Source organism: Lepus europaeus, chromosome 18 (assembly GCF_033115175.1).
Source record: "Lepus europaeus isolate LE1 chromosome 18, mLepTim1.pri, whole genome shotgun sequence".
In the NCBI taxonomy this organism is placed as follows: Eukaryota; Metazoa; Chordata; class Mammalia; order Lagomorpha; family Leporidae; genus Lepus; species Lepus europaeus.
The window spans coordinates 34,772,842-34,797,656 of NC_084844.1; the positions used below are offsets into that span (position 1 = coordinate 34,772,842).

At 42.9% G+C, this 24,815-nt stretch overlaps 1 protein-coding gene across 1 annotated transcript in view; it reads left to right on the plus strand.

Annotated features, from left to right (window-relative positions):
* Positions 1-24,815, plus strand: part of VMP1 (vacuole membrane protein 1) — a 148,740-nt gene that overhangs the window by 118,207 nt on the left and 5,718 nt on the right. The window contains exons 10-11 of the mRNA XM_062216741.1: positions 2,867-2,928; positions 24,251-24,353. Coding sequence (XP_062072725.1) covers positions 2,867-2,928; positions 24,251-24,353 — 165 coding nt within the window. The remainder of the gene's footprint in view (positions 1-2,866; positions 2,929-24,250; positions 24,354-24,815) is intronic.

A 24,815-nucleotide genomic window follows, 5' to 3' on the forward strand; every position in this document is an offset into this window, starting at 1 on the left:
GGGTATTTATTGTTTCCCTACCTTCCCAACCATCAGCACACACACATACATGGGATTATTATAAGCTGCAGGAGAGGAAAAGTGTCTCTCGGTTCACTGAAGTGTTCTAACATTTAGAATAGCATGTCGTACTTAGTAAGGCACTTAGTAAACATTTAATCACCGAATCTAAGATTCCTTCTTAGCTGGCCCCTCCTTTAACAGATGGCTTCTTTGGTCAGAATGGCACCAGTAATTCCTACACCTTTCTTTCTTTTTTGTGCTATGCATTTCCCCTTATTTTCTCTGTGCCAGTGCTTGATAGGGCTATTTGGTGAACTATGCCTTTTGTTTACTTGGTAGTATCCTCACTCAGACCTCCAGCCTAAAAGACTCTGAAACATGTTCTTGAATGTGTGACACATTTTATGTCTTCCTTAACAGTGAATTTTCAAGCTGCTTCATATAAAAAGAAAACCTTATCTTTTTTAAGATTTTATTTATTTGTTTGAGAAGTAGAGCTACAGACAGTGAGAGGGAGAGACAGAGAGAGAGGTCTTCCTTCCGTTGGTTCACTCTCCAGATGGCCGCAATGGTTGGAGCTGCGCTGATCCGAAGCCAGGAGCCAGGTGCCTCCTCCCAGTCTCCCATGTGGATGCAGGGGCTCAAGGACCCGGGCCATCCTCCACTGCTTTCCCAGGCCACAGCAGAGAGCTGGACCAGAAGAGGGACAGCTGGGACTAGAGCTGGCGCCCATATGGGATGCCGGCGCTGCAGGCAGAGGATCAACCCACTGTGCCACAGGGCCAGCCCCTTATTTTGTTTCAAGGCAGTGATATTGTGCAACTATCTGGGTATTGGTTTATTTTTAATATTAAGAAATTATAGTATGGCCGGCGCCGTGGCTTAACAGGCTAATCCTCCGCCTTGCGGTGCCGGCACACCGGGTTCTAGTCCCGGTTGGGGCGCCGGATTCTATCCCGGTTGCCCCTCTTCCAGGCCAGCTCTCTGCTATGGCCCGGGAGTGCAGTGGAGGATGGCCCAAGTCCCTGGGCCCTGCACCCGCATGGGAGACCAGGAGAAGCACCTGGCTCCTGGCTTCGGATCAGCGAGATGCGCCGGCCGCAGCGGCCATTGGAGGGTGAACCAACGGCAAAACAGAAGACCTTTCTCTCTGTCTCTCTCTCTCACTATCCACTCTGCCTGTCAAAATAAATAAATAAACAAGCAAATAAATAAATAAATCTATCACTGAATCTATTGTTAAAAAAAAATTATAGTATGGAAAGCTCATGGTGGTGAAAGGCTGAGAAGCAAAAACATTAGTTCAGATGATTAATAAAATTATAACTTTAAGTAACTGGCTTTTGGTATGGAATCCCATATATTAATATTTTCCTCTCTAAGATATCTATAATAGTTGTCTTATTAGCTTCATAATATTCATACACTGTTTGTACAGCATTACTATATTAGTCTTCTACTTGAAATAGTATGTTTTAGCCTAATTACCCACTTTCCTGAGATTCATCATGAGTAGATTAAAAGACTTGTTATTTATAATATTTTCCTCCTCCCCTATTGTTATATTGGCTAAAGTTAAGTATTTAACAGTGACAGCACTGAAAAGTTTGTTACTAGGACTGTGGAGAGAGAATCTAGAATTATTCATATTTAATCAGATAATTATCCACCCTTTGCTAACCTTAGGGCCTGGGCTGTGGTGTAGCAGGTTTAGCCACTGTCTGCAGTGCTAGCATATCATATGGTAACCAGTTTGAGGCCCAGCTGCTCCATTTCCAATCCAGCTCCCTGCTAATGTGCCTGGGAAAGCAGTGGAAGATGGCTTGGGCCCCTGTACCCATGTGGGAATCCTTGAAGAAGCTCCAGGTTCCTGGCTTCAGCCTGGCCCAGCCCTGGCCGTTGCCGACATTTGGGGAGTGAACCAGCAGATGGAAGATCTGTCTCTCCTTATTCCTTATTTCTGTGTAAATTTGCCTTTTGAATAAATCTTTTTTTTTTTAATCTAAGCTTAAACTTTCCTTTATTTGAACCTGTAGAACTTTTGTTTCTTTATTTTACAAACTAAAAGCATTTACAATTTTTAGAAAAACTAGTACACCTCTTTAGGGCTTTGAAGAAGTATCCTTACCTCTTTGCTCCTGAAAACCAGTAACAGAACCTTGTGTTTTCCTTTATGTTAACATTTGTTGCAGTATCAATATCTCTAATTAATGGAGAGAGTGCCTCATTACCATCTAACTGAATTTGTCCCAGATCTTATCAATTCAGCCATAAGCCTGAAAGGCTGAGCTCATTCCGAGTTTGGAAACAGAATTTTTATGGTACTTCTCTAAAAACTTTGCATGAAAGATGTACAGATTTTTTTGTTGTTGTTTCTTTCTTTGCTTCCTTCCTTCCTTCCTTCCTTCCTTCCTTCCTTCCTTCCTTCCTTCCTTCCTTCCCTCCCTCCCTCCCTCCCTCCCTCCCCCCCTCTGGATTAGATTTACCTCAGATCTGTGTTGTCAGCTTTGATTTCAGTGGTGGAACTCAGGGAACCCATGACTGCAGTGGTAGGCACAAGTCCTAGATACCCAGAACATGTGAATGTCCACTATTCCGTCCCAGTCTTGGGTTTCATGATCCTTATTTTCCCTCAGGAGTGGTTATATATCCTAGTTAGACTAAAACTGTGTTTAAGAGCAGAATCTTTAAAATACAAACTAGACAACATTTTAATTAAATTTTGTTTTTTTATTTTAGAAAAAATCGAAAAATTGCAATTTTGGGCAGAACTTAACCTTTTTGAGACTATTGTCAGAGTTGTGAAATTGTACTAGGGTCTTTGATGACTAAATCCGTATTTAAACTGGTCTTTTTCTTACAGAAAATTTTTGTTATAGTAACATTCAGCAAGCACATAGTGGAACAGATGGTGGCTTTCATTGGGTGAGTAATTCTTTAAGAACTCATTTTAATATCTTCACTGTTTGGGACAAATGTGTAGAAGATTCAGGACAGAGTTTTTGAGATAACTACTTTTTAAGAAGCAGAAGTCTTTGGCCCTGTTAATAAATTGATGCATGCTTTCTTGTCCTATAGCAAGGAAACATTATCCATGCTTAATTGTAAGCCAGACATGTATCAAGTCAGATAGTTCCTGATTTAAAAGAAGCTTGGGGGTTTGCATTCATAGCTCTTCCACAGAAATTAGAAATCCTCTTTATATAAAAGACATGTGTTTCATTACAGTTTGATGAAACTTTAGTATGTCAGTACAGTAAGATGCTAGACAAAGTTACATTTAATTAAATATAAATCTTACAATAAAATTTTAGAATTTCATTAAATAAGGCATGGTAAGATGTTATACTATTAACAAAAATATGTCAGGTAATGAACCTCTTACTTCATTAGGTAAAAAATTAGGCCATTTAAAAATGCTAAAATTACCCAGTGGTTTTATTTTTGTGTTTAGTTTTTTTTTTTAAGATTTATTTATTTATTTGAAAGAGTTAGACAGCGACCAGTGTTGTGGCATAAAGGGTTAAGCCACCAACTGCACATTGGCATCCCATAAAGAGTTGTGGCTGCTCCACTTCTAATCCTCCTCCCTGCTAATGGGCCATAGAAAGCAGTAGAAGATGGCCCAAGTCCTTGGGCCTCTGCGCCCACGTGGAAAACCTGGAAGAAGCTCCTGGCTTCAGATAGGCCCAGCCCCTTTCATTGCAGCCATTTGGGGTGTGAAATAGCAGATGGAAGACCTCTCTCTCTGCCTCTGCCTCTGCCTCTCTCTAACTCTGCCTTTCAAATAAAATAAATAAATTTTTTTTAAAGGGATTGTTAATAATATTCTCTGGTTCATTTTCAGTGTAGTAATTAAGAAAGCAGTGTATATATATATATATATATATATTTTAAAGATTATTTATTTATTTGAAAGAGTTACACAGAGAGAGAGGAGAGGCAGAAAGAGAGAGGTCTTCCATCCGATGGTTTACTCCCCAATTAGTCACAACGGCTGGAACTGTGCTGATCCGAAGCAAGGAGCCAGGACTTCTTCCAGGTGTCCCATGTGGGTACAGGGGCCCAAGGACTTGAGCCATCTTCCACTGCTGTCCCAGGCCATAGCAGAGAGCTGGATCATAAGTAGAGCAGCCAGGTCTCAAATTGGTGCCCATATGGGATGCTGGCACTGTAGGCCAAGGCCTCAACCCACTGCACCACAGCGCCGGCCCCCAAGAAAACAATATATTCTTGAAAATATACTTAGTGGAGCCAATCCTTTTTTTTTTTTTTTAATTCCTAAACTTTTGATTATAGATGTTAGGTTTTATGATTCCAGAGTTCAAAGAAGGAGAAGAGGCAGCTAATTAAAGTAGAGAAGACTTTATTTTAGAGAGGACAGAATTTGGAGGGGGCATTAAAGAGAAAGTGGGGTTGAGCCTGCTCAGACAGAAGGCAAGGAGTTTGAAACCACGTGGTGCTCTGCACCTCGCCCAACAAGCAGCATGAGAAGGGACTCTGCCTGCTGCTTGTTGGGGGAGGTGCAGAGTGCCACATGGACCTTGATAAGGTGGGTGGGAGACATGCAGTAAGGCTCCTTGGTGAAGTTTACAGTGCTTTGTTTTAGCAGTTTGGAATGTCACCAGGTGAAGGGCCTTCCAGAGCAATAAACATTGTGCTAGTCTTTCCATTATCTATCTTTGCCCTGTTTCTTCAGGCCTGGGGATTCAGGCCCAGTGTTCTCACAAATCCAGCATTTTAGTACGTATGTAGGAAGAAAGGAAAAAAAAAAAAAACTTCTGGTGTTACATAGACAAGAGGCTGGGGAGAGAGAAACAGGGAATGGACACACTGACAGTCTCCCTGGCTGCTTCCTGCTGAGATAGGGCATAGTTAGGGGAGTGGTTTCTCCCTCTCCTAGTAAGTTAGCAGGATATTGTTGAGTGGACCATTGAATGAATGAACCATTTCAATAATAAGTATGAATTATAATTTGTACATGGACATTTAATTGCTCCAATTCTTTTGCTGTTTGAATCCTTATAAAGTCCTTTATATGTTACAGATCCAAACTAGTAGCAAAAAGACAATAATCACATACTCACCTAGAATACACCTGTAAGTGCATGCAGTACATACAGCTGTGAAGGGAGGGCCCTGATAACAGCGGTTATCTGATGGAAGTCAGGGAACACTTTCTAATCCCCAAATGACCAAAAAGGCTGGAGCTGGACCAGGTAGAAGTCAGGAGCCAGGAGCCTCATCCAGGTCTCCCATGTGCGTGTAAGGACCCAAGGACTTGGGCCATTTTCTGCTGCTTTCCCAGACACAGCAGCTGGAGGCTGGACTGGGAGTAAAGTAGGGTAGCTGAGATTCTAGTCAGTGGCCTGACACAGGATGCTAGCATTACAAGCAGAGGCTTAACCTAATATGCCAAAATGCCAACCACTGGACTCAAGTTTTTGTTGAATTAAATGGTTAGTGTCACATTTTCACATTTAAAAAATCATTTTCAGGAGGCATATTGAATTATACTGATAGCCTCATCTTTCCCCAGCACTGTACACTGTGTACAGCACTGTGTACAGGGGTTACCTCAGTGTCTTTTCTAGATGATATGCTAAACAAAATAAATAATGCAACTTAGCAAGTCATAGTAATGCTTTGTCATCAGATGCCAGAGGATATCTTTCTAATCTTTGTAAATAATAACTTTATATTTTAATCTGATTCTCCAATTGAACATGACATATGTTTCCTATGTTTTGCGGTAAGAATGCTCCTAAATATAAATGTTCAGATGAAAATTAGTAGAATCATAAAGCCTAGACTAAGAAGGTCAAGTGAAACAAGAAAATATGTTTTCAGTAGACCTAAATTTCTGTGCTCATGTCATAATAAACACAGAACCAGTTTATTTCAGATAAGAGAGCCATCTGATGGATTCACTAGACCTGTTGTTGAATTGAGCCAAAAGTAGCACCTTGAAGTATTGTGGAGACATTCCCTCTTAATTGTTAGTTCTACCCTTCACATGGTTAAAACTCTAACTGGTATAGGCAGTCATCAAACTGAAGTTGTAAAGTTTGGAATGCAGTCTTTTGAAGGACATTTAAAGTTATATACCCAAAATAAGAGAGTGATGAACTGCCACAGCAGAAGCGGAAAAAAATCAACACACAAGCCAAGAAAAACAGCAACAGCAGCAGGTCCAATTTAAAATAAAATGATAAGGTGGTATGGTGAGTAGAGCCAGACTCATGTGGGCACTGGTTCAGGTCCTGGCTGCTCCACTTCTGATCCAGCTCCCTGCTGGCATACCTGGGAAAGCAGCAGAAGATGGCCCAAGTGCTTGGGCCTCGGCACCCATATGGGAGCCCTGGAAGAAGCTCCTAGCTTCTGCTTTCTCACTCCCACATTTGGCTGTTGTGGCCATTTGGAGAGTGAACCAGTGGATGGAAGATCTCTCTCTCTCTCTCTCTCTCTCTCCTTTTCTCTACATATAACTTTGTCTTTTAAACAAATGGATATGTCTTTAAATAAATAAAATGATAAGATATTAAGGCAAGGAAGAATGAACAATGAATCCTAGGAGTAAATGCAGAGAGTGAGTGAGTGGTATGGCAAGAGGAGCACAGGCAAACCTGGATTCATGTGTGAGCTCTGCTGCAGCCAGTTATTTACCTTCTCTCTGCATCTGCTTCTGCTTGCTGTTCTTTCAAACACATTTCTTTGAGTAGCATTTATTCTCCAGTTCGGGTGATCACTGGTAACCTTTCTTACTTAGGTTATAATGTGAAATGTCCCGTAATCAAATATTTTCCAGTTTAGTTGATACAAACTCATGTTAATGAGTTAACATTTCAAAGATGTGGATTTTTAAAAACCTCTCTCTCAAGCTTGATACTGCCTGTGTTCTCAAAGTCTCACTCAGCATATTTCTACTGTGAATGAAAAGGCAGACTTGTAGGCAACTGTTTTGTATGCTCTTAGGGAAGATTGTGGGAAACCCCATATTTCCTTTAAATAGTACCCACTCACTTCACTCTTTAATCAGTGCCCTACCTTTAGCTAGGGCAAGTCTTTTATCAAAAATTACACAAAAAATTCTTGAGAAAACTATTTTTTGAAAAAAAAAAAACTATTTTTTGAACATAGTGGATATTACCTATAGTTATATTTGTTATTACTATTTATTTCCAATTATAACCCTTTGTGATGAGTGCCCCTCCCCTTTTACTGAAAAGAAAATTGGCTCAGAGGAGTTATAAATAACTTACTTATATAGTCTCTTATTTTTTAGCCTCATGATAATGGTACCATACTGCATATAATCTGTGGAAACTTTTCACTTGTTAAATTGCTTGTATCATTGTGTGTTGCTGAAGATTTTTTTTTTTTAAGATTTAGTTATTTGAAAGGCAGAATTACAGAGAGGCAAAGGCAGAGAGAGAAAGAAAGACACAGAGCTTCCGTCCTCTGGTTTACTCCCAAAATGGCCACAATGGCAGGAGCTGGGCCTACCTGAAGCCAGTAATCCAGAGCTTCCTCCAGGTCTCCCACATGGTTGCAGGGGCCCAAGGACTTGGGCCATCCTCAGCTACTTTCCTAGGCCATAGCAGAGAGCTGGATCGGAAGTGGAGCAGCTGGGACCCAAACCAACGTCCAGAGATGCCGGCACCAGACTTTGCCTGCTAGGCCACTGCGCCAGCTCTCCCCACCCCCCCTTTTTTCTTTCTTTCTTTCTTTCTTTTTTTTTTTTTTTTAATTTATTTGACAGAGTTGGACAGTGAGAGAGACAGAGAGAAAAGACCTCCCTCTGTTGGTTCACTCCCCAAATGGCCGCTGCGGCAGGAGCTACACTGATCTGAAGCCAGGAGCCAGGTGCTTCCTCCTGGTCTCCCATGTGGGTGCAGGGCCCAAGCACTTGGGCCATCCTCCACTGCCCTCCTGGGCCACAGCAGAGAGCTGGACTAGAAGAGGAGCAACCAGGACTAAAACCCTGCGCCCATATGGGATGCCGGCGCCTCAAGCAGAGGATTAACCAAGTGAGCCACGGCGCCGGCCCCTCTCCCTTGTTTTTTAAGATTTATTTTACTGTAGCTGGCACTGTGGCCTAGTGGGTAAAGCCACCATCTGCAGTGCCAGCATCCCATATGGGCTCCAATTTGAGTCCTGGCTGCTCTATTTCCCCTTTCTCTCTATCTCTCTCTTTCTCTAAGCCTCTGCTTAGAGAAAAATAAAAATTTTTTTAAAGGAAAGAGAGAAGGAGAGACAGATCTATCTTCCACCCAATGGTTCACTGCCCAGATGGCCACATGGCCATGGCTGAGTCAGGCTGTAGCCAGGAACCAGGATCTTCATCGGATCTCTCTTATGGGTGTAGGGGCCCAAGTACTTGGGTCATCTTTGCTTTTTCCCAGAAGACTTAGCAGGGTATTGGATCAGAAGTAGAGCAGCTGAGACTGGAACCTGCACCCAAATGAGATGCCAGCATGGCAGGCAGTGGCTTAACCTGCTGCCCCATAGCACCAGGCCCCAGATTATTTATTTTCACTTTGGTAGTTTGTTCCATTGGGTAACTATTCTTCCATTGTCCCACTGATAGACATTTGGATTATTTAAATGTTTCTGCTGTTTTGAAAAGAGCTTCTTAGAGTCAGATAGGTGAGGGCGTAGGTAAGAGCCTAAGAAAGGGACAAATCACAGGAGGGAAATGTAACTAAGAAGAGACATTTATCAAGGTACAAGGTACCCTAACTCTTAGTTTTGTATAAGACCAAATTTGATCAAACTCATACCACAGGTATGCCTGAGGCCTGCCAGGCCAACCTGCTCGCCTCCCCCAGGTAGCATAAAGCTTGTTCCTATTGACAGTTACATCTCTGGTGGTTGGGTTGAGTCCTTTCATAGACGTTTAAACGCTATGCTGATGACTACCCAGAAGGCTTCTGTTCTCAATCTAACTATGGAGTGGCCCAGCTAAATATGATACCCTAAGTGTGCCTTTGGCCTGTGGTATTTTTAGTACAATTTGTCATTGTATGACAATCCTAAGGTCCCAGAGAGAATATAAGCCTTACCCCCAAAATTAAAATGCAAATAGGTCCAGTCCTCCAATCAGAAATAATAATTAATAGATTTTTTTCTTGGACAGTTCTGGAAAGTAGTTGCTGGTGGTAGTAGGTTTAAAAGAAAGTGTTCTTACTATCTATTCCTAAATAAAAGCATTGGTCATAGCTATGCCTGTAAATCTGAACAGATGTAATGAATCAGTTATATATTCTGAGAATAGCAATACAGATATTAGCCTTTAGATTTATGGTATGTTTAGCAGGTAGTTAAGGAAAAGTTTCTTTAAAAAATTAAGCATATAATGAAATTTTTCACTCCTTGCTATCTTCAGTTAAAATCAGGGAATGAAAACAAAGATCCAGGGGACTTTAGAGCTCAAAAGGCATTATTACATGTGTGTGTTCTTTTTTATGATAATGATGATGATGATGATTTAAAGTTAATTTTATTTTGTACTTTCTTCAGTGAGCGAGACTTGTACGTATTTGTTAAAGAGCATAACCAGATATAACTTTAAAAATCATAATTAGAATGACATGTTCCGGTATTCCCACCAAATGGAGGATGAGAATTTCCAGAAAATAACATTAAGCATATGACTCGCAGCAAACCATATGCAGAACATTGGCTCATTGTCAGGTTGCCAGGGTCTTATTGGAAGACAAAGTCCCCAGTTTTACCACACAAGAAAAGTTTCCATAACTCAATCATGAACTTGAGAGCTGGGGGATGGGGTTGGCTGGAACAGGGACTTTTTACCAGATACAGAATGTTCCATGCTCTTCTTTGCTGTCTCCTATTTCTGAGTTAACTTGATGTTTGACCTCAGCATCAGGCTTGCCTGTGGCAAGAGAGATCATTTTAACCAGTGAGTAATTAAGTGCTTGAATCTGAATGTTGTTTCTTATTCCACACTCTATGGAAAGTGGTCAGAACAATCTATTTGGGCCTGGACTTTTTCTTCTACAGAGAGAAAATCTGTCCATTTATTTTAAAAAATATAAAGTGGCTCATGTTTTTGATTTCTTTTTGACACTTGGCATTGTAAAATTGTTGGCAAAAGCTATGGAAGTATAGAACACAAACCTTTGTATTATCTGAAAAAGGATTCTTAGGGCTTAAGACCCCAGCTGCTGAGACTTTGTTGTCCATTCGGATTTTGACATAACCTTCTGCAGTTTGGGAAATCTTCCACTTCATGTCCATGGTAGTTTGAGTAGAACAGTGAAAACTAAAACCCAGTTATATTGGATTAAAAGGAATTATGGGATAAGGAAAAATCAGGCAAAGGTCATTATTACCATATTTAGTTGTTCTGTAAATATTTGTTGACCAGATGAATTAATTCATTCATTAATTGGAGCAACTACTGTGTATTTTAGACTCAGAGAAAGACTCCAGTAAAGCTAGAGATAGAAAATATGAGATGAATGAAGGGTCAAGCATTTGGTATAGTGATGAAGATGCTGCTTGCCTCCCTCCCCCCAATATGGGGTCCCCGGGTTCAGGTCCTGGCTCTGTTCCCAATTACAGCTTCCTGTCAGTGCACACCCTTGGAGGCAGCAGATGATATTTCAAATAGTTGAGTCCATGCCACCCACTTGGGAGACCCAGATTGAATTCCTGGCTCCTAGGTATGGCCTGGTCCACTGCTGGCTGTTATAGGCATTGAAGAAATAAACCTTTTGGTAACAAATCTTTTTGTGTCTATCTCTGTCTCTTTGCCTTCCAAGTAAGTTAAATAAATAAGTATTAAAAGAAAATGAAAGCCGGTGCCGCGGCTCAATAGGCTATTCCTCCGGGTTCTAGTCCCGGTCAGGGCACTGGATTCTGTCCCAGTTGCCCCTCTTCCAGGCCAGCTCTCTGCTGTGGCCCTGGAGTGCAGTGGAGGATGGCCCAAGTCCTTGGGCCCTGCACCCACATGGGAAACCGGGGGAAGCACCTGGCTCCTGCCTTCGGATCAGCGTGGTGTGCTGGCCACAGCGGCCATTGGAGGGTGAGCCTACTGTAAAGGAAGACCTTTCTCTCTGTCTCTCTCTCTCTCACTGTCCACTCTGCCTGTCCAAAAAAAAAAAAATACACATTAAAAGGAATATAGAATGAAAAATAACATTTATTGAGCACCTACTGTATCAGATGCTTTCTACAGAGAGATATATAGATATATGTACACATACACACTGTGAATTTTTATTTATTTGAATGGCAGGTGGGGCTAGCACTGTGGCACATCAGGTTAAGCTGCTGCATGCGGTGCCAGCATCCCATATGAGTGTCGGTTGGAGTCCTGGCTGCTCTGCTTCTGATCCAGCTCCCTGCTGATGTACCTGGGAAAGCAGCAGAGGATGGCCCAAGTGCTTGGGCCCCTGTACCCATATGGGAGACCCAAAGGAGGCTCCTGGCTCCTGGCTTCAGCTTGGCCCAGTCCCAGCTGTTATGACCATTTGTGGAGTGAACCAGTGGATGGAAGGTCTGTCTGTCTGTCTGTCTGTCTCTCTCTCTCTCTCTTTCTCTCTGTAGCTCTGCTTTTCAAATAAATAAATCCTTTAAAAAATAGAAAGGCTGAAAGCAACAGAGTTCTTCCATCCACAGGCTCACTCTCCAAATGCCCGTAATAACTGAGGCTGGGTCATTACTCCAGATCCCCTACATGGGTGACAGGGATCCAAGTGCTTGAACCATTACCTACTGCCTCCCAGGGTGTGCATTAAAGGGAAGCTGAAATTAGGAGCAGAGCCAGGGCTTGAAGCTAGGCATTCAAGTATTGGACATGTGCATCCCATATGGATCCCTAAGCACTGTGCCAAACATCCTCCCCATAATCTGTGTGATACTACTATCATGTAGATGAGGAAACCAAGGCACAAAGAAGTTAGATTCATACTTAATGAGGGGCAAGAGATGAGTGAAGATTGAACTGCTAGGTGGAAGGGCCTGCACTGTGGCGCAGTAGGTTAATCCTCCTCCTGTGGCGCCAGTATTCCATATGAGCACCGGTTCTAGTCCTGGCTGCTCCTCTTCTGATCCAGCTCTCTGCTATGGCCTGAGAAAGCAGAAGATGGCCCAAGTACTTGGGCCTCTGCGCCCCCACATGGGAGACCTGGAAGAAGTCTCCTGTCTTCAGATCGGCCCAGCTCCGGCAGTTGTGGCCATTCGGGGAGTGAACCAGCCGATAGAAGACTTTTCTGTCTCTCCCTCCCACTGTCTGTAACTCTACCTCTTAAATAAATAATAAATACAATCTTAAGAAAAAAAAAAAAATGCTGAGTGGATTGATTATCCTCTTTGACCAGCTCTTACTTGAAAACTAGAGTGATGAGTCCAAGACGTTTGGAGGTGGAGAAGGAGGACACTGGGAAGCACTGCAGATGGCAGTGAGGCCTTTGGCTGGAAGCTCAGGAAGCATGATGGCAGTGCTGGTTTCAGACTGCTCTGTGTGCACTGGTAGGGAGTCAGCAGCAGTTCTTACCATCTGCCTTCCTAGTTCATGTGTGCAGGTGCCTGTTCATAGCTGCAGCTACTAATGTATGAAACCTACTGGTTCCCGTACTGTAAAGTTAAACTTTGACAGCATCTTTCTAGATTGTTTCTTTTTTAAAAATTGTATTATTTGAAAGAGTTACAGAGAGAGAGAACAGATCTTCCCTCCACTGTCTCACTCCCTAATTGGCCACAATGGCAAAGGCTGGACCTGGCCAGAGCCAGGAGCCAGGAGCTTCATCTGAATCTCCCACATGGGTGCAGGGGCCCAAGGACTTGGGCCATCCTCCGCTGCTTTCCCAGGCCCAGTAGCAGGGAGCTGAATCAGAAGTGGAGCAGCCAGGACTTGAACTGACACCCATATGTGATGCCAGCATCACAGGCAGTGGCTTTTCCAGCTGTGCCACAGTGCCAGCCCTAGGTTAAGTTTCTTGATATCAGGAGTCCTGAGCTTTTTTTCCTTAGGTATCTACTTGTGTTTAGTGATTTTCTCCTTAACTAACCTTCAGAATAACTAGATTGATCTTCAGTGAGATTGCATTCCAGTCACTACTGTCAGTTTTATCCTGAACGCACTTTCAGTGATCTCAAGGCCAATGAGCTTCAGTGCCATCTCACCTTAAAGATGAATTTTTGTGCACTATTCTTTATTTTTGACTTGATTTTTCATTCTTAGAACCTAGTGAATCTTCAAACACCAGCTACAGATCTGTCACTATAGAAAGCTTCCCCCAATGTGTCACTTTCTATACCTGAGATTAGTTGATTTTTAACAGGGCTTTGTTTTGACAGCCAGTTTTACTTGGTTCCTGTAGACCACTCCCTTAACTCTGGCCTCATTCATGAACATAAATGCCTACTTGCCTTCTGCTGCTCAAGTCTATGTTCTGAAACAAGATTTTGTTCTCTAGCACTTCTCTTTAATGCCTGGGTATTTTAAAGAATAACTGTAATTATACTGAGGTCTTACTTCCATTCTGATACTTGGGGTAAACAATTCCAAATGTGCAAAAGAAAAGGCAATTGCAAATTGGTTTGTGATATAAATGTGCTATGAGGCAGTAGCAATCATATACCTGAAGTTTCAGGATAAAGCAGTGGTCTTCCTTCTACACAGTCATGAAGAAACGGATGGTGTCATGTGTTTATGTAATTCCACTCAAGGCACAATGGACTAAATTGAGTACAAAAGAGCTTTTAATCATTTGAAAAAGGCCCAGATGCAAATGAAATTCAAGAAGTTTTAATCCCAGATCCTGAGGTTGAATCACCACGAATTTCAGAAGGTGCCAGAGACCACAGATCCAAACTTATATGTATGAGAAAGTCCTAGATTTTTTAGTTTAGTACGTAATTTTCATGAACTTACTTTATTTTGCAGTGCTCTTCCAAAATCCCAGGACATACAGGAACTTGATTTGGGTAGACTACCACATTTCAGTTCCAAAACCAAGTAGAATACATCAGTTAATAATTTTTTTCTTACTACGTCTGCTTCACAGATTCATACTGTATATTCAACTAAATGCTAAAGATAGCAAACTAGTCATACAGGATTATTATAGAACATTTTTACTAGATTAAACATAAATTGATTTACAGTTAGCACCAATTCATTTACCTACTCCCAAATTTATTAGATAACAATTGGTATATATTTCTTATTACTCTTTGTTCTGTAACCTTTGAGTCTGAGAAGGGTATAAATGTTAATGAGAATTCATGTGATGGCCTTTGGCCTCTTCAGAAAGATTGCGTGATAACCTCTACCACCCCCTTCTGAGCAGGCCTCCATAGAAGGAGCCAAGACAGTTTCATGGGCAGGGTAATCTATCATTGTTGAATCAGGGCTGGAGTCTGAGGTCCATTCTGAGTCACTATGAATAGAGCTCTAGTATTGGTTGGTCCCCAGGGAAACCGGTGGTTAAATACTGTGAGAATCTTTATCAGACAGGAAATGACAACTCATTAACATACTAACCGTTAAGCTGGTTTAGATTGCTGCAGGAGGTGGGGGGGTTCAACTATACACTGTTTGCCTGAAATGTGCGCATTTCTGAAAACAGAATTGTTTTACTAGACTTTTACCAAGAAAGGGAACTGGTGGTCCACCTCAGTGCCACACTTCCACCAAACAGCCATAGCCTCTTTTGTACAAAAGACACATCAGCATGTACTGGGAGGACAGCAGGGAGAGATTTTATTTCTTCCCTGAAAGTACATCCTGCTAATGCCTTAAATATAAAGCTCAGTGTCTTCATCAGCAGAGTCTGCTGGCTTCAGGGGAACCCTAAATAAGGCTCCCAGGCCAGATGTCACTTGATGGAAGCGTTCTCTGGAGTCAGAGGATACATTTGATTTATTGGTTTATACTGAGTGACCTTCATTCAATTAAGAAAATTCTAAAGGCCATGATAATAATTTGGGACATAATTAGAAGTGATATTTATTTCCGTCTTTTCTTTTTGGTGTATTGATATATATTATATATATAAAATATTATTGTGGTAGCACTTGTATAAAGATTGTGTATGGCTATGTATACCATGAGTGTGTAGCTACCCATTGATCTAAGGGGTCCTCCCTCAGTCCACATGTCAGAAGATCCATGGCATAGATGGATGGTACAGAAATAGGCTAGGGGCAGAAAGGGAGTACCACAATACAAAAAGATTTATCCTGGGATCTTGATTATTTGTTCACTTTTAGCATATTGCAATGTATTGTGGGGTTTTTCCTGTGCTCTGTTAATCAGATTTATAGCTTGTAATTCCTGAACTAGCCCTCACAAAAAGAGACATGTGTCTTGGAAAGGTTCCTATAAAGAAACAATAGGAGGGGCCGGGTGCCATGGCTCACTTGGTTAATCCTCCGCCTGCGGCGCTGGCATCCCATGTAGGTGCCGGGTTCTAGTCCCGGTTGCTCCTCTTCCAGTCCAGCTTTCTACTATGGCCCGGGAAGGCAGTGTAGGACAGCCCAAGTGCTTGGGTGCCTGCACCCGCATCGGAGACCAGTAAGAAGTACCTGGCTCCTGGCTTCGGATCGGCGTAGCTCAAGCCATAGCAGCCATTTGGGGAGTGAAGGAATGGAAGGAAGACCATTCTCTCTGTCTCTTTCTCTCTCACTGTCTAACTCTTATCTGTCAAATAAATAAAATAAAATAAAAAGAAAGAAAGAAAATACCTTTTTTAAAAAAAGAAACAATATCCTCCACCTAGCGGCGCCGGCACCCCAGGTTCTAGTCCCAGTCGGGGTGCCGGATTCTGTCCCAGCTGCCCCTCTTCCAGGCCAGCTCTCTGCTATGACCCGGGAGTGCAGTGGATGATGGCCCAAGTCCTTAGGCCCTGCACCCCATGGGAGACCAGGAGAAGCACCTGGCTCCTGGCTTCGGATCAGCGAGATGCGCTGGCCGCAGCGGCCATTGGAGGGTGAACCAATGGCAAAGGAAGACCTTTCTCTCTGTCTCTCTCTCTCACTGGCCATTCTGCCTGTCAAAAAAAAAAAAAAAAAAAAAAGAAAAAAAAACAATAGGAAGAAGGTAATTATAATAATGCATTTATAAGAAAGGACAAAAGGCTGGCACCGTGGCTCAACAGGCTAATCCTCCACCTTGCAGCGCCGGCACACCGGGTTCTAGTCCCAGTTGGGGCACCGGATTCTGTCCCGGTTGCCCCTCTTCCAGGCCAGCTCTCTGCTATGACCCGGGAGTGCAGTGGAGGATGGCCCAAGTCCTTAGGCCCTGCACCCCATGGGAGACCAGGAGAAGCACCTAGCTCCTGCCTTCGGATCAGCGTGGTGCGCTGGCTGCAGCGGCCATTGGAGGGTGAGCCAACGGCAAAAAGGAAGACCTTTCTCTCTGTCTCTCTCTCACTGTCCACTCTGCCTGTCAAAAATAAATAAATAAATAAATTAAATAAAAGACAAAAAAAGTTTGGGCACTAACGCTTCACCCGTTCCTGGTATACAAGCTCTTCAGCAGCCACATTGGGATGTAAAAGTAACCTAAACTAATCTTCACGAGGTCAGCCAGTCTTAATAAAGGACAAGTATGGAATATGTCTTGGAATATCAGCTAATGAAAGCAATAGTTATGAAACATTTAAAGTAAGGATTTTTTTAAATGTTCTTATTTCATGTTTATTTTATCCTCTTATATTTGTGTCTGTATGTTTACAATGTGCAAAAGTAACATATACGCATATCAGAAATGTCTGCAGGCCATTGGGGTAGTCTGCTCTGTGTTTACAGCCACTTAAGGTGCTTTCAAAAATTAGTTCTCTGCAGATTTCTGTTACTCTTTCCAGATTATAGCATCAGTAGGTTCCAGTCTTTGCTTTTTCCTTTCCTTTAATAATATCCTTGTCCCAGATCTTCTAAAATCATTTTTCCCATCTGTAAGCTTTCAGGTTGCCGACTAATCATACCTTGCGATTATATAGACTTTCTGCTTAGTCATCAGAGGGATTTTAAATAACCCAGTCTCAAGGTACTGCCCAAACAGTAAAATAGAGGTAAAAACCAGTGTGTCCCGAGTTTTCATAACAAAGGATTACTGCCCTATAACCTCCTTATTCCAAAGTATGCTTTTTCAGGAAAGTAAATATAATTTAGGTGTCCACGACAATAATGCTTAGCGCCTTAAAAAAAAGTGGTTGAGAAAGGACCAGGGCTCATATTAAATAAAATCTTTATAAATATCCATTTCGTATTGTTTGGCTTAGGCATTTCAACTGCTTAACCTTTAAATGGGACTAAACAAGTCACTCTTTTTTAAGTTAATTCATTTCTGTGTTACTAAACACAGAGCCCCAGTTTCATGAAGAACCATAGTTAACAGAAGAAACACCTGGCTGAAAAAATCCAGATGGAATCATGAACAATTTAAAGAAAATTTCAGATCATCTTCTTAAAAAAAAAATTTAAAAAAAAAAAAAGTTTATTTATTTGAAAGGCCTCTGGAGCTACAGAGAGGAAAAGGGAGAGAGAGATTCCGTCCTCCCCAGATTGCCACAACAGCCGGGGCTGAGCCTCGCCTCTCAGATCTTCTACTACCAAGTCCTAGTCTGATGATTGTTTCTGTGATGGAAAAGAGATTCAAAGTAGAGCAAAGAGCATGTTTTCGATGTCTGGGGTACCAGCATGTTTAAGAGTTACACAGTTTGAAAGGAGTCCCTTAAAAAACAGGAATAGGGGCCAGTGCTGTGGCTCAGGGAGTAAAGCAGCCACCTTGCGGTGCTGGCATCCCATATGGGCACCACTTGGAGTCCCAGCTGCTCCATTTCTAATCCAGCTCTCTGCTGTAGCCTGGAAAAGCAGTAGAAGATGGCCCAGGAGCTGGTGCTGCGGCGTAATGGGTAAAGCTGCTCTCTGCAGTGCCAGCATCTCCACTTCGAGTCCTGGCTGCTCCACTTCCAATCCAGCTCCCTGCTATGACCTGGGAAAGCAGTAGAAGATGGCCCAAGTCCTTGGGCCCCTGCACCCACGTGGGAGACCTGAAAGAAGCTCCTGGTTCCTTAAAAAAAAAATGAGCAATGATTTTTTTTTTTAAGAAAATGATTTATTCTATGGTCTACTTTAAAAAAGAGAGAAACAGAAATAATAATGACGGATGAATTTTAGGAGTGCTCCTTATAGGGTGCGTGCTCCCCATTAACCAACAAATGAAAATTTAAGCATTGTGAAAACCAAGAGGAATCACTCCACCCACTCAATACAACCTCTGCCAATTGTGATGCTTCCTCGGGAATATTTCTGGTGTTTGTCGGTAGAGGGTATAATGTAGCCCTTTATAATGAGGAAATATGGAAAGAGTTGAAAATCCAGGGGCCCGGTGCCATGACTCACTTGGTTAATCCTCCGCCTGCAGCGCCGGCATCCCATATAGGCGCCAGGTTCTAGTGTGGGTTGTTCCTCTTCCAGTCCAGCTCTCTGCTGTGCCCTGGGAGGGCAGTGGAGGATGGCCCAGGTCCTTGGACCCTGCACCCGCATGGGAGACCAGGAGAAGCACCTGACTCCTGGCTTTGGATCGGCGTAGCGCCGGCCGTAGCGACCATTTGGGGAGTGAACCAACAGAAAGGAAGACCTTTCTCTTTGTCTCTCTCTGTCTATAACTCTACCTGTCAAATAAATAAATTTAAAAAAAAAAAGGCTACTAGTTAAAAAAAAAAAAAAAAGAGTTGAAAATCTAAATACAGATTTCTTGTCAGGTAAGTCGTGTCCAAAAGCAGAGTAACAGATACATGGGTATGTAGATAGGAAAAAAGTTTTCCATAAAACTAGTTTTGAGCCCTGAGTAGGTTTGGAGTTTTGTGTTTGTTTTTTTTTTCTTTTAATCTTTTATTTGCATTTCTGAGGAGTCCTCCCCACTCCTTTTTAAATTAGTAGCAGAAGTACAATTATTGCCATTAGAATAATTTGTTGGAAATTTAATTTTTGATATTAATCTGCTACTTGTGCCAGACTAAAAATATTAAGATACCACCACCCGCAGAGGTTTTTCTGCCCACCACAGTGAAAGTCCACACAGCGAGGAAAAACAGATGAAGTCAACTTTTCTCTTTTCTCCTTTCTTTCTCTCTCTCTTTTTTTTTTATTTTTTATTTTTATTTTTTTGACAGGCAGAGTGGACAGTAGAGGGAGACAAAGAGAAAGGTCTTCCTTTTTGCCGCTGGCTCACCCTCCAATGGCTGCCGTGGTAGGTGCGCTGCGGCCGGCGCACCGCGCCGCTCCGATGGCAGGAGCCAGGTGCTTCTCCTGGTCTCCCATGGGGTGCAGGGCCCAAGAACTTGAGCCATCCTCCACTGCACTCCCTGGCCACAGCAGAGAGCTGGCCTGGAAGAGGGGCAACCGGGACTAGAACCCAGTGTGCCGGCGCCGCAAGGCGGAGGATTAGCCTGTTAAGCCACGGCGCCGGCCCTCTCTCTTTTTTTTAAAGGCATTCTTACCTAGAGCAAGTGACTATTTATAAGCTTGGTTTATCTTTTTAGTCAAAGAGTTTTACTGAAAAAAAATGGCTCGGCCGGCACCGTGGCTTGACAGGCTAATCCTCCACCTTGTGGCGCTGGCACACCGGGTTCTAGTCCCGGTCGGGGCGCCGGAATCTATCTCGGTTGCCCCTCTTCCAGGCCAGCTCTCTGCTATGGCCCGGGAAGGCAGTGGAGGATGGCCCAAGTCCTTGGGCCCTGCACCCGCATGGGAGACCAGGAAAAAGCACCTGTCTCCTGCCTTCGGATCAGCATGATGTGCCGGCCGCAGCGGCCATTGGAGGGTGAACCAATGGCAAAAAGGAAGACCTTTCTCTCTGTCACTCTCTCTCACTATTCAGTCTGCGTATCAAAAAAAAAAAAAAAAAGAAGAAAAGAAGAAGAAAAAAATTGGCTCTCTCTGTGTTTATTTACCTCCTTTATGCTCTGTATCACAAAACTGTAGTGTTTTTTTTTTGTACACTCTTTTTTTTTTTTATTAATATTTATTTACTTGAAAGAGTTAAACAGAGAAAGAGATGTGGAGAGAGAGGTCGTCCATCCTCTTGGTCCACTTCCCAGTTGGCCACAATGGCCAGAGCTGTGCTGATCCAAAGCCAGGAGCTTCTTCTGGGTCTCCCATATGGATGCAGGGGCCTAAGGAGTTGGACCATCTTCTACTGTTTTCCCAGGTCATAGCAGAGAGCTGGATCGGAATTGGAGCAGCCAGGACTTGAACTGGCATCCATATGATATGCCAGCACTGCAGGTGGCGACTTTACCCGTTATGCCACACTGCTGGCCTCAAAACTATAGTTCTTTTAACTTCCTCAGAGCCTAATGGCAGGTGGAAGACTTCACCCACTCACTGAGGACTGAGATGAGTGTTCTTAGCCAGGTGCTCAGAGTAGTTGTGAATGTGATAGTTTCCCCAGGATGGCACTGAGGCTATTTCCTAAGCCCGCTATTAAAAGCCACTGAACTGTGATGCAAATAATCTCTCTTCCCAGGTTCCTACCTTCTGTTAATTTAGAATATCAGAATGGACTCTTGCTTCCGGTCTGCTACTTGAAAATTACATGAGAGATGAGGTTGTGAGCTGATATTTTTTGCGTTAAATCCATGTTAGGAATGACAGCTGTACTCCCAGTTTTTATCTAGCCTGTCACTAAAATAACTTTAGTGGTCATTAAGAAAACTCTAGGGGAAGATTGCTTTGTGTAAGCTGAAGCATCAGTAGCCTAAGCCCTTGTTGGTAGAGGCAGAAAAGTGAAAATAGAGGTAAAATTGTGATGAATATATAGTAAAAGATTAAGAAGATCTGACAAATAAGTATTTCTCTAATGCAGAATATATACATTTCAAGTGTGTTAACTTCTAGGATCATGTGGTATTTGACTCTGGTACTTTCGGTAAATAGAGTGCCATAAAGACGTTTAGCATCTCTATTTTCAAATGTTTTCCTGGTCTTTAATGGGAATCTGCATAGGGACATCCCCCACCAACAGAAACTCCCCAAGACATGTGACCCACAACACCATGGTAACTTAATCTCATCATTAGCCTGATACTTCTTTGAAAGTTGCATTTCATACAAATGTATAATTATGTGTACTTAGTCAGCTGAAGTATATCTCTGAATCAATTTATGATGGCAAATCATTTATATTTAAAGTAAATCTAGGGGGCTGGCGCTGTGGCGCAGCGGGCTAACGCCCTGGCCTGAAGCGCCAGCATCCCATATGAGCGCCGGTTCAAGACTTGGCTGCTTCACTTCCAATCCAGCTCTTTGCTATGGCCTGGGAAAACAGTAGAGGATGGCCCAAGTCCTTGGGCCCCTGCACCCGCATGGGAGATCTGAAGAAGCTCCCGGCTCTTGGCTTCAGGTCTGCACAGCTCCGGCGGTTGCAGCCAATTGGGGAGTGAACCATCGGATGGGAGAACCCCCCCTTCTCCTCTCTCTCTGTAACTCTGACTTTCAAATAAATAAATAAATAAATAAATCTTAAAAAATAAATAAAGTAAATCTATAATGATTGCCAGTCCCTTATTCTTTCCTCTTAACAACAACAAAAAATCAGAATCTTTCTAACATTTAGGTTTTGGTCCTTAATTTTCTCTAAAATGATAGTTTAACTGTAGCTATCCTTTAGAGTGTTGTTATTAAGGTCAATGAAGCAATTTATGAAAATGAAAGTTCTTATAAATCTGCTATTTTTTTTCTTTTTCTTTTTTTAATTTTTTATTTATTTATTTATTTTTTTGACAGGCAGAGTGGCAGTGAGAGAGAGACAAAGAGAAAGGTCTTCCTTTTGCCGTTGGTTCACCCTCCAATGGCCGCCGCGGTAGGCACGCCACGGTAGGTGCGCTGCGGCCAGCGCACCGCGCTGATCCGATGGTAGGAGCCAGGTACTTATCCTGTTCTCCCATGGGGTGCAGGGCCCAAGGACTTGGGCCATCCTCCACTGCACTCCCTGGCCACAGCAGAGAGCTGGCCTGGAAGAGGGGCAACCGGGACAGGATCGGTGCCCCGACCGGGACTAGAACCTGGTGGGCCGGCGCTGCAAGGCGGAGGATTAGCCTAATGAGCCGCGGCGCTGGCCTTTTTTTTTTTTTTTTTTACAGGCAGAGTGGATAAAGAGAGAGAGACAGAGAGAAAGGTCTTCCGTTTTGCCATTGGTTCACCCTCCAATGGCCGCTGCGGCCAGTGCATCTCGCTGATCCGAAGCCAGGAGCCAGGTGCTTCTCCTGGTCTCCCATGCAGGTGCAGGGCCCAAGGACTTGGGCCATCCTCCACTGCCTTCCCGGGCCATAGCAGAGAGCTGGCCTGGAAGAGGGGCAACCGGGATAGAATCCGGCGCCCCAACCGGGACTAGAACCCAGTGTGCAAGTGCCGCAAGACGGAGGATTAGCCTGTTAAGCCACGGCGCCGGCCATAAATCTGCTATTTTAAAACCAATCATTCAGTGCATGTATTTTACTGGAATTGTTTTTTATATTCATATTACATATTTCTAATGTAAATGGGTGAGCTATTTGCATTCCTACCTGTAGTATATATGGAAATATTACTTGAAGTACTTTTTTCTCCTCTAAAGAAAAAAATTAGTCTTGTTGCCCCTTTGTAGTTAGAATCATTGCTGATAAAGAGCAACACAGCTCGGAGACAGCACTTCTGGTCGACCTTACTCACGAAAGGCCCCCGGCAAGTTTGTGAGCGAGAGCCAGAGCCCGCGGGCTGAGACTTCACCACCTCTGTCTGATGACTGTCTTAGGTCTTCTGGTCGGCTCAGTGCAAGTGTTGGTCTGCTTGGGCCTTTTTGCACATCCTTCAGTTCGCCTCACCCTGCACTGATCTCTTTTCCTCCAGTGCTTTCAGCTTATATCTTCTGTCCAAATGATTTAGGATTGACTTGTTAATTTATCTTACTCATAACTCAGTTCCTGTGTGCATGTGTTAAATCCCCATAATGATCTTTTAAGTTCCTGGTGGGCATGGACCAGTTCTTCCAGTTTCCCCCACTGCCAGTCCCCCATTGCATCTGTTACTCCATTCAGTGTTCACTGGTTGGTAAATTCATAGGATCAAAGAAAAGTATTAGCCAGGATTTAGGACTGTATTGGCTTCTGATAAATGTAATAGGAAAAAAAAAATCTCCCTTCTGCTGGTCTCTAGTTTATTACAAAAAGCAGCAACTGAATAAATGGAGATAAGAGGTAAAGTTACTTTGTACACTTAACAGAAAGAGCATTAAGCACTGCTACAAATTCATAATGGAGTACCTTTTGCTGGCTCTAGGAAAAGAGATTGGGTTTGTTTGCCTTTCATCTAAAGTATGACAGAAGAGAAAATAAAGGGTACAGAAAATAGAGGTGTTTGATTTTCTAAGTTGCCCTAAGTTACCCTTGTAAAAACCCCTGCAGTCTAAAACGGGAGCCTGGGAGCTGCAGTGGCCAAACCGGTTTAACAGCCCTCCCTCCAGGCATTCTGGGTGAGAGGGAGCTCCGAATACACAAACTTATCAAAGATCACTGTCCCAATCAGCTCAGAACAAGCTGTTTAGTAATGTACTGGAGACTCTGTGCAAATCATCTGCCATAAACCATGAAATGATTCAAGGTTCAGAGTTCCTTCTTTGTTCCTTTGTTAATCACTGACTTCTGACTAGGGGGAGGTGCCTCCCAAATTCGCTAATGCATTCTTTTTGGATAAGGATGACGCACGGATTGTCCTAATAAGGACTTAGATTGAGAAAGGACCGCCCCCTCTGAGAAGATGGGACAAGTCAGGGAGAGGGCGGGCAGTTTCTTTTTTAACTAGGGATGACACAAGCATAAGTCATTTCCTTATTAATCGGTTCAAACCAGTTCTTACAGGAACTGGTGGTGATAAATGTGGGACTTCTCAGAAGTCATTCATTTTCTTCTTTGTGCCACCCCAGTGTGCAGCGTCAGCTGCACCGGCCTCACTCTTGTTAGAAGTAGCTCCTGGTTTGCAGCTCTGAGTTTATCCCAGACTTGTTGGGGGGAGAGATTTTTCTCCTGGAAGGGGCTGTTAGAAGGAAGAATTTATGTCCACTAACAAGAGTTCCCAGGATCTCGACAGCTCTCTGATTGTTATTTTATTCTTCTTCCTACCTATTTTGTATTTTTTTGAAACCAGACGGTAAGTGGATTTTCTTTAATGTTTTTCTACTTTTCTTCCCAAATGTTATCTTTTGCCTTGGGCTTCCGTGCCCTGCTTCCAGTGCTGTCCCCGGCATAGGTCCGTCTCTGCAGAAGCCATTCCAGGAATACCTGGAGGCCCAGCGGCAGAAGCTTCACCACAGAAGCGAAATGGGCACACCACAGGTGAGCATCCTCTTCCCTCAGGCAGCTTGTGCACGCGAATTTCAGTGTATAGATTGGGATTCCTTCGCCAGTTTCCTAACAGAGGTTGAGGCGCTATGTGCTCTCTCCTGGGAAATTTGTCTTTGTCTGAAACCTGCAGTATAACTTTTCTGTTTTGTACTTCTCCCAACAACAGGGGAAGGGCTAATGAAAAGTAATGGTTCTGCAACGTAGAGTGAATGAGGTGCTGCCTTGATCTTAAATGATTTATAGTAGGCTCTCCTCCTGAGTAGATTAAGACAATTTTACTTTTCCTCATAACAAAAGTATTAGGCTTAGTGCGATAACTTGAATGTCCCACTTTGTTATTTTCACTATTTTTCTTTTCAGCTGTGGGAAAATGATCTTTTATATATATATATTTATATATATATATATATATATATATATATATACACACACACACACACACTAAGACTCTTA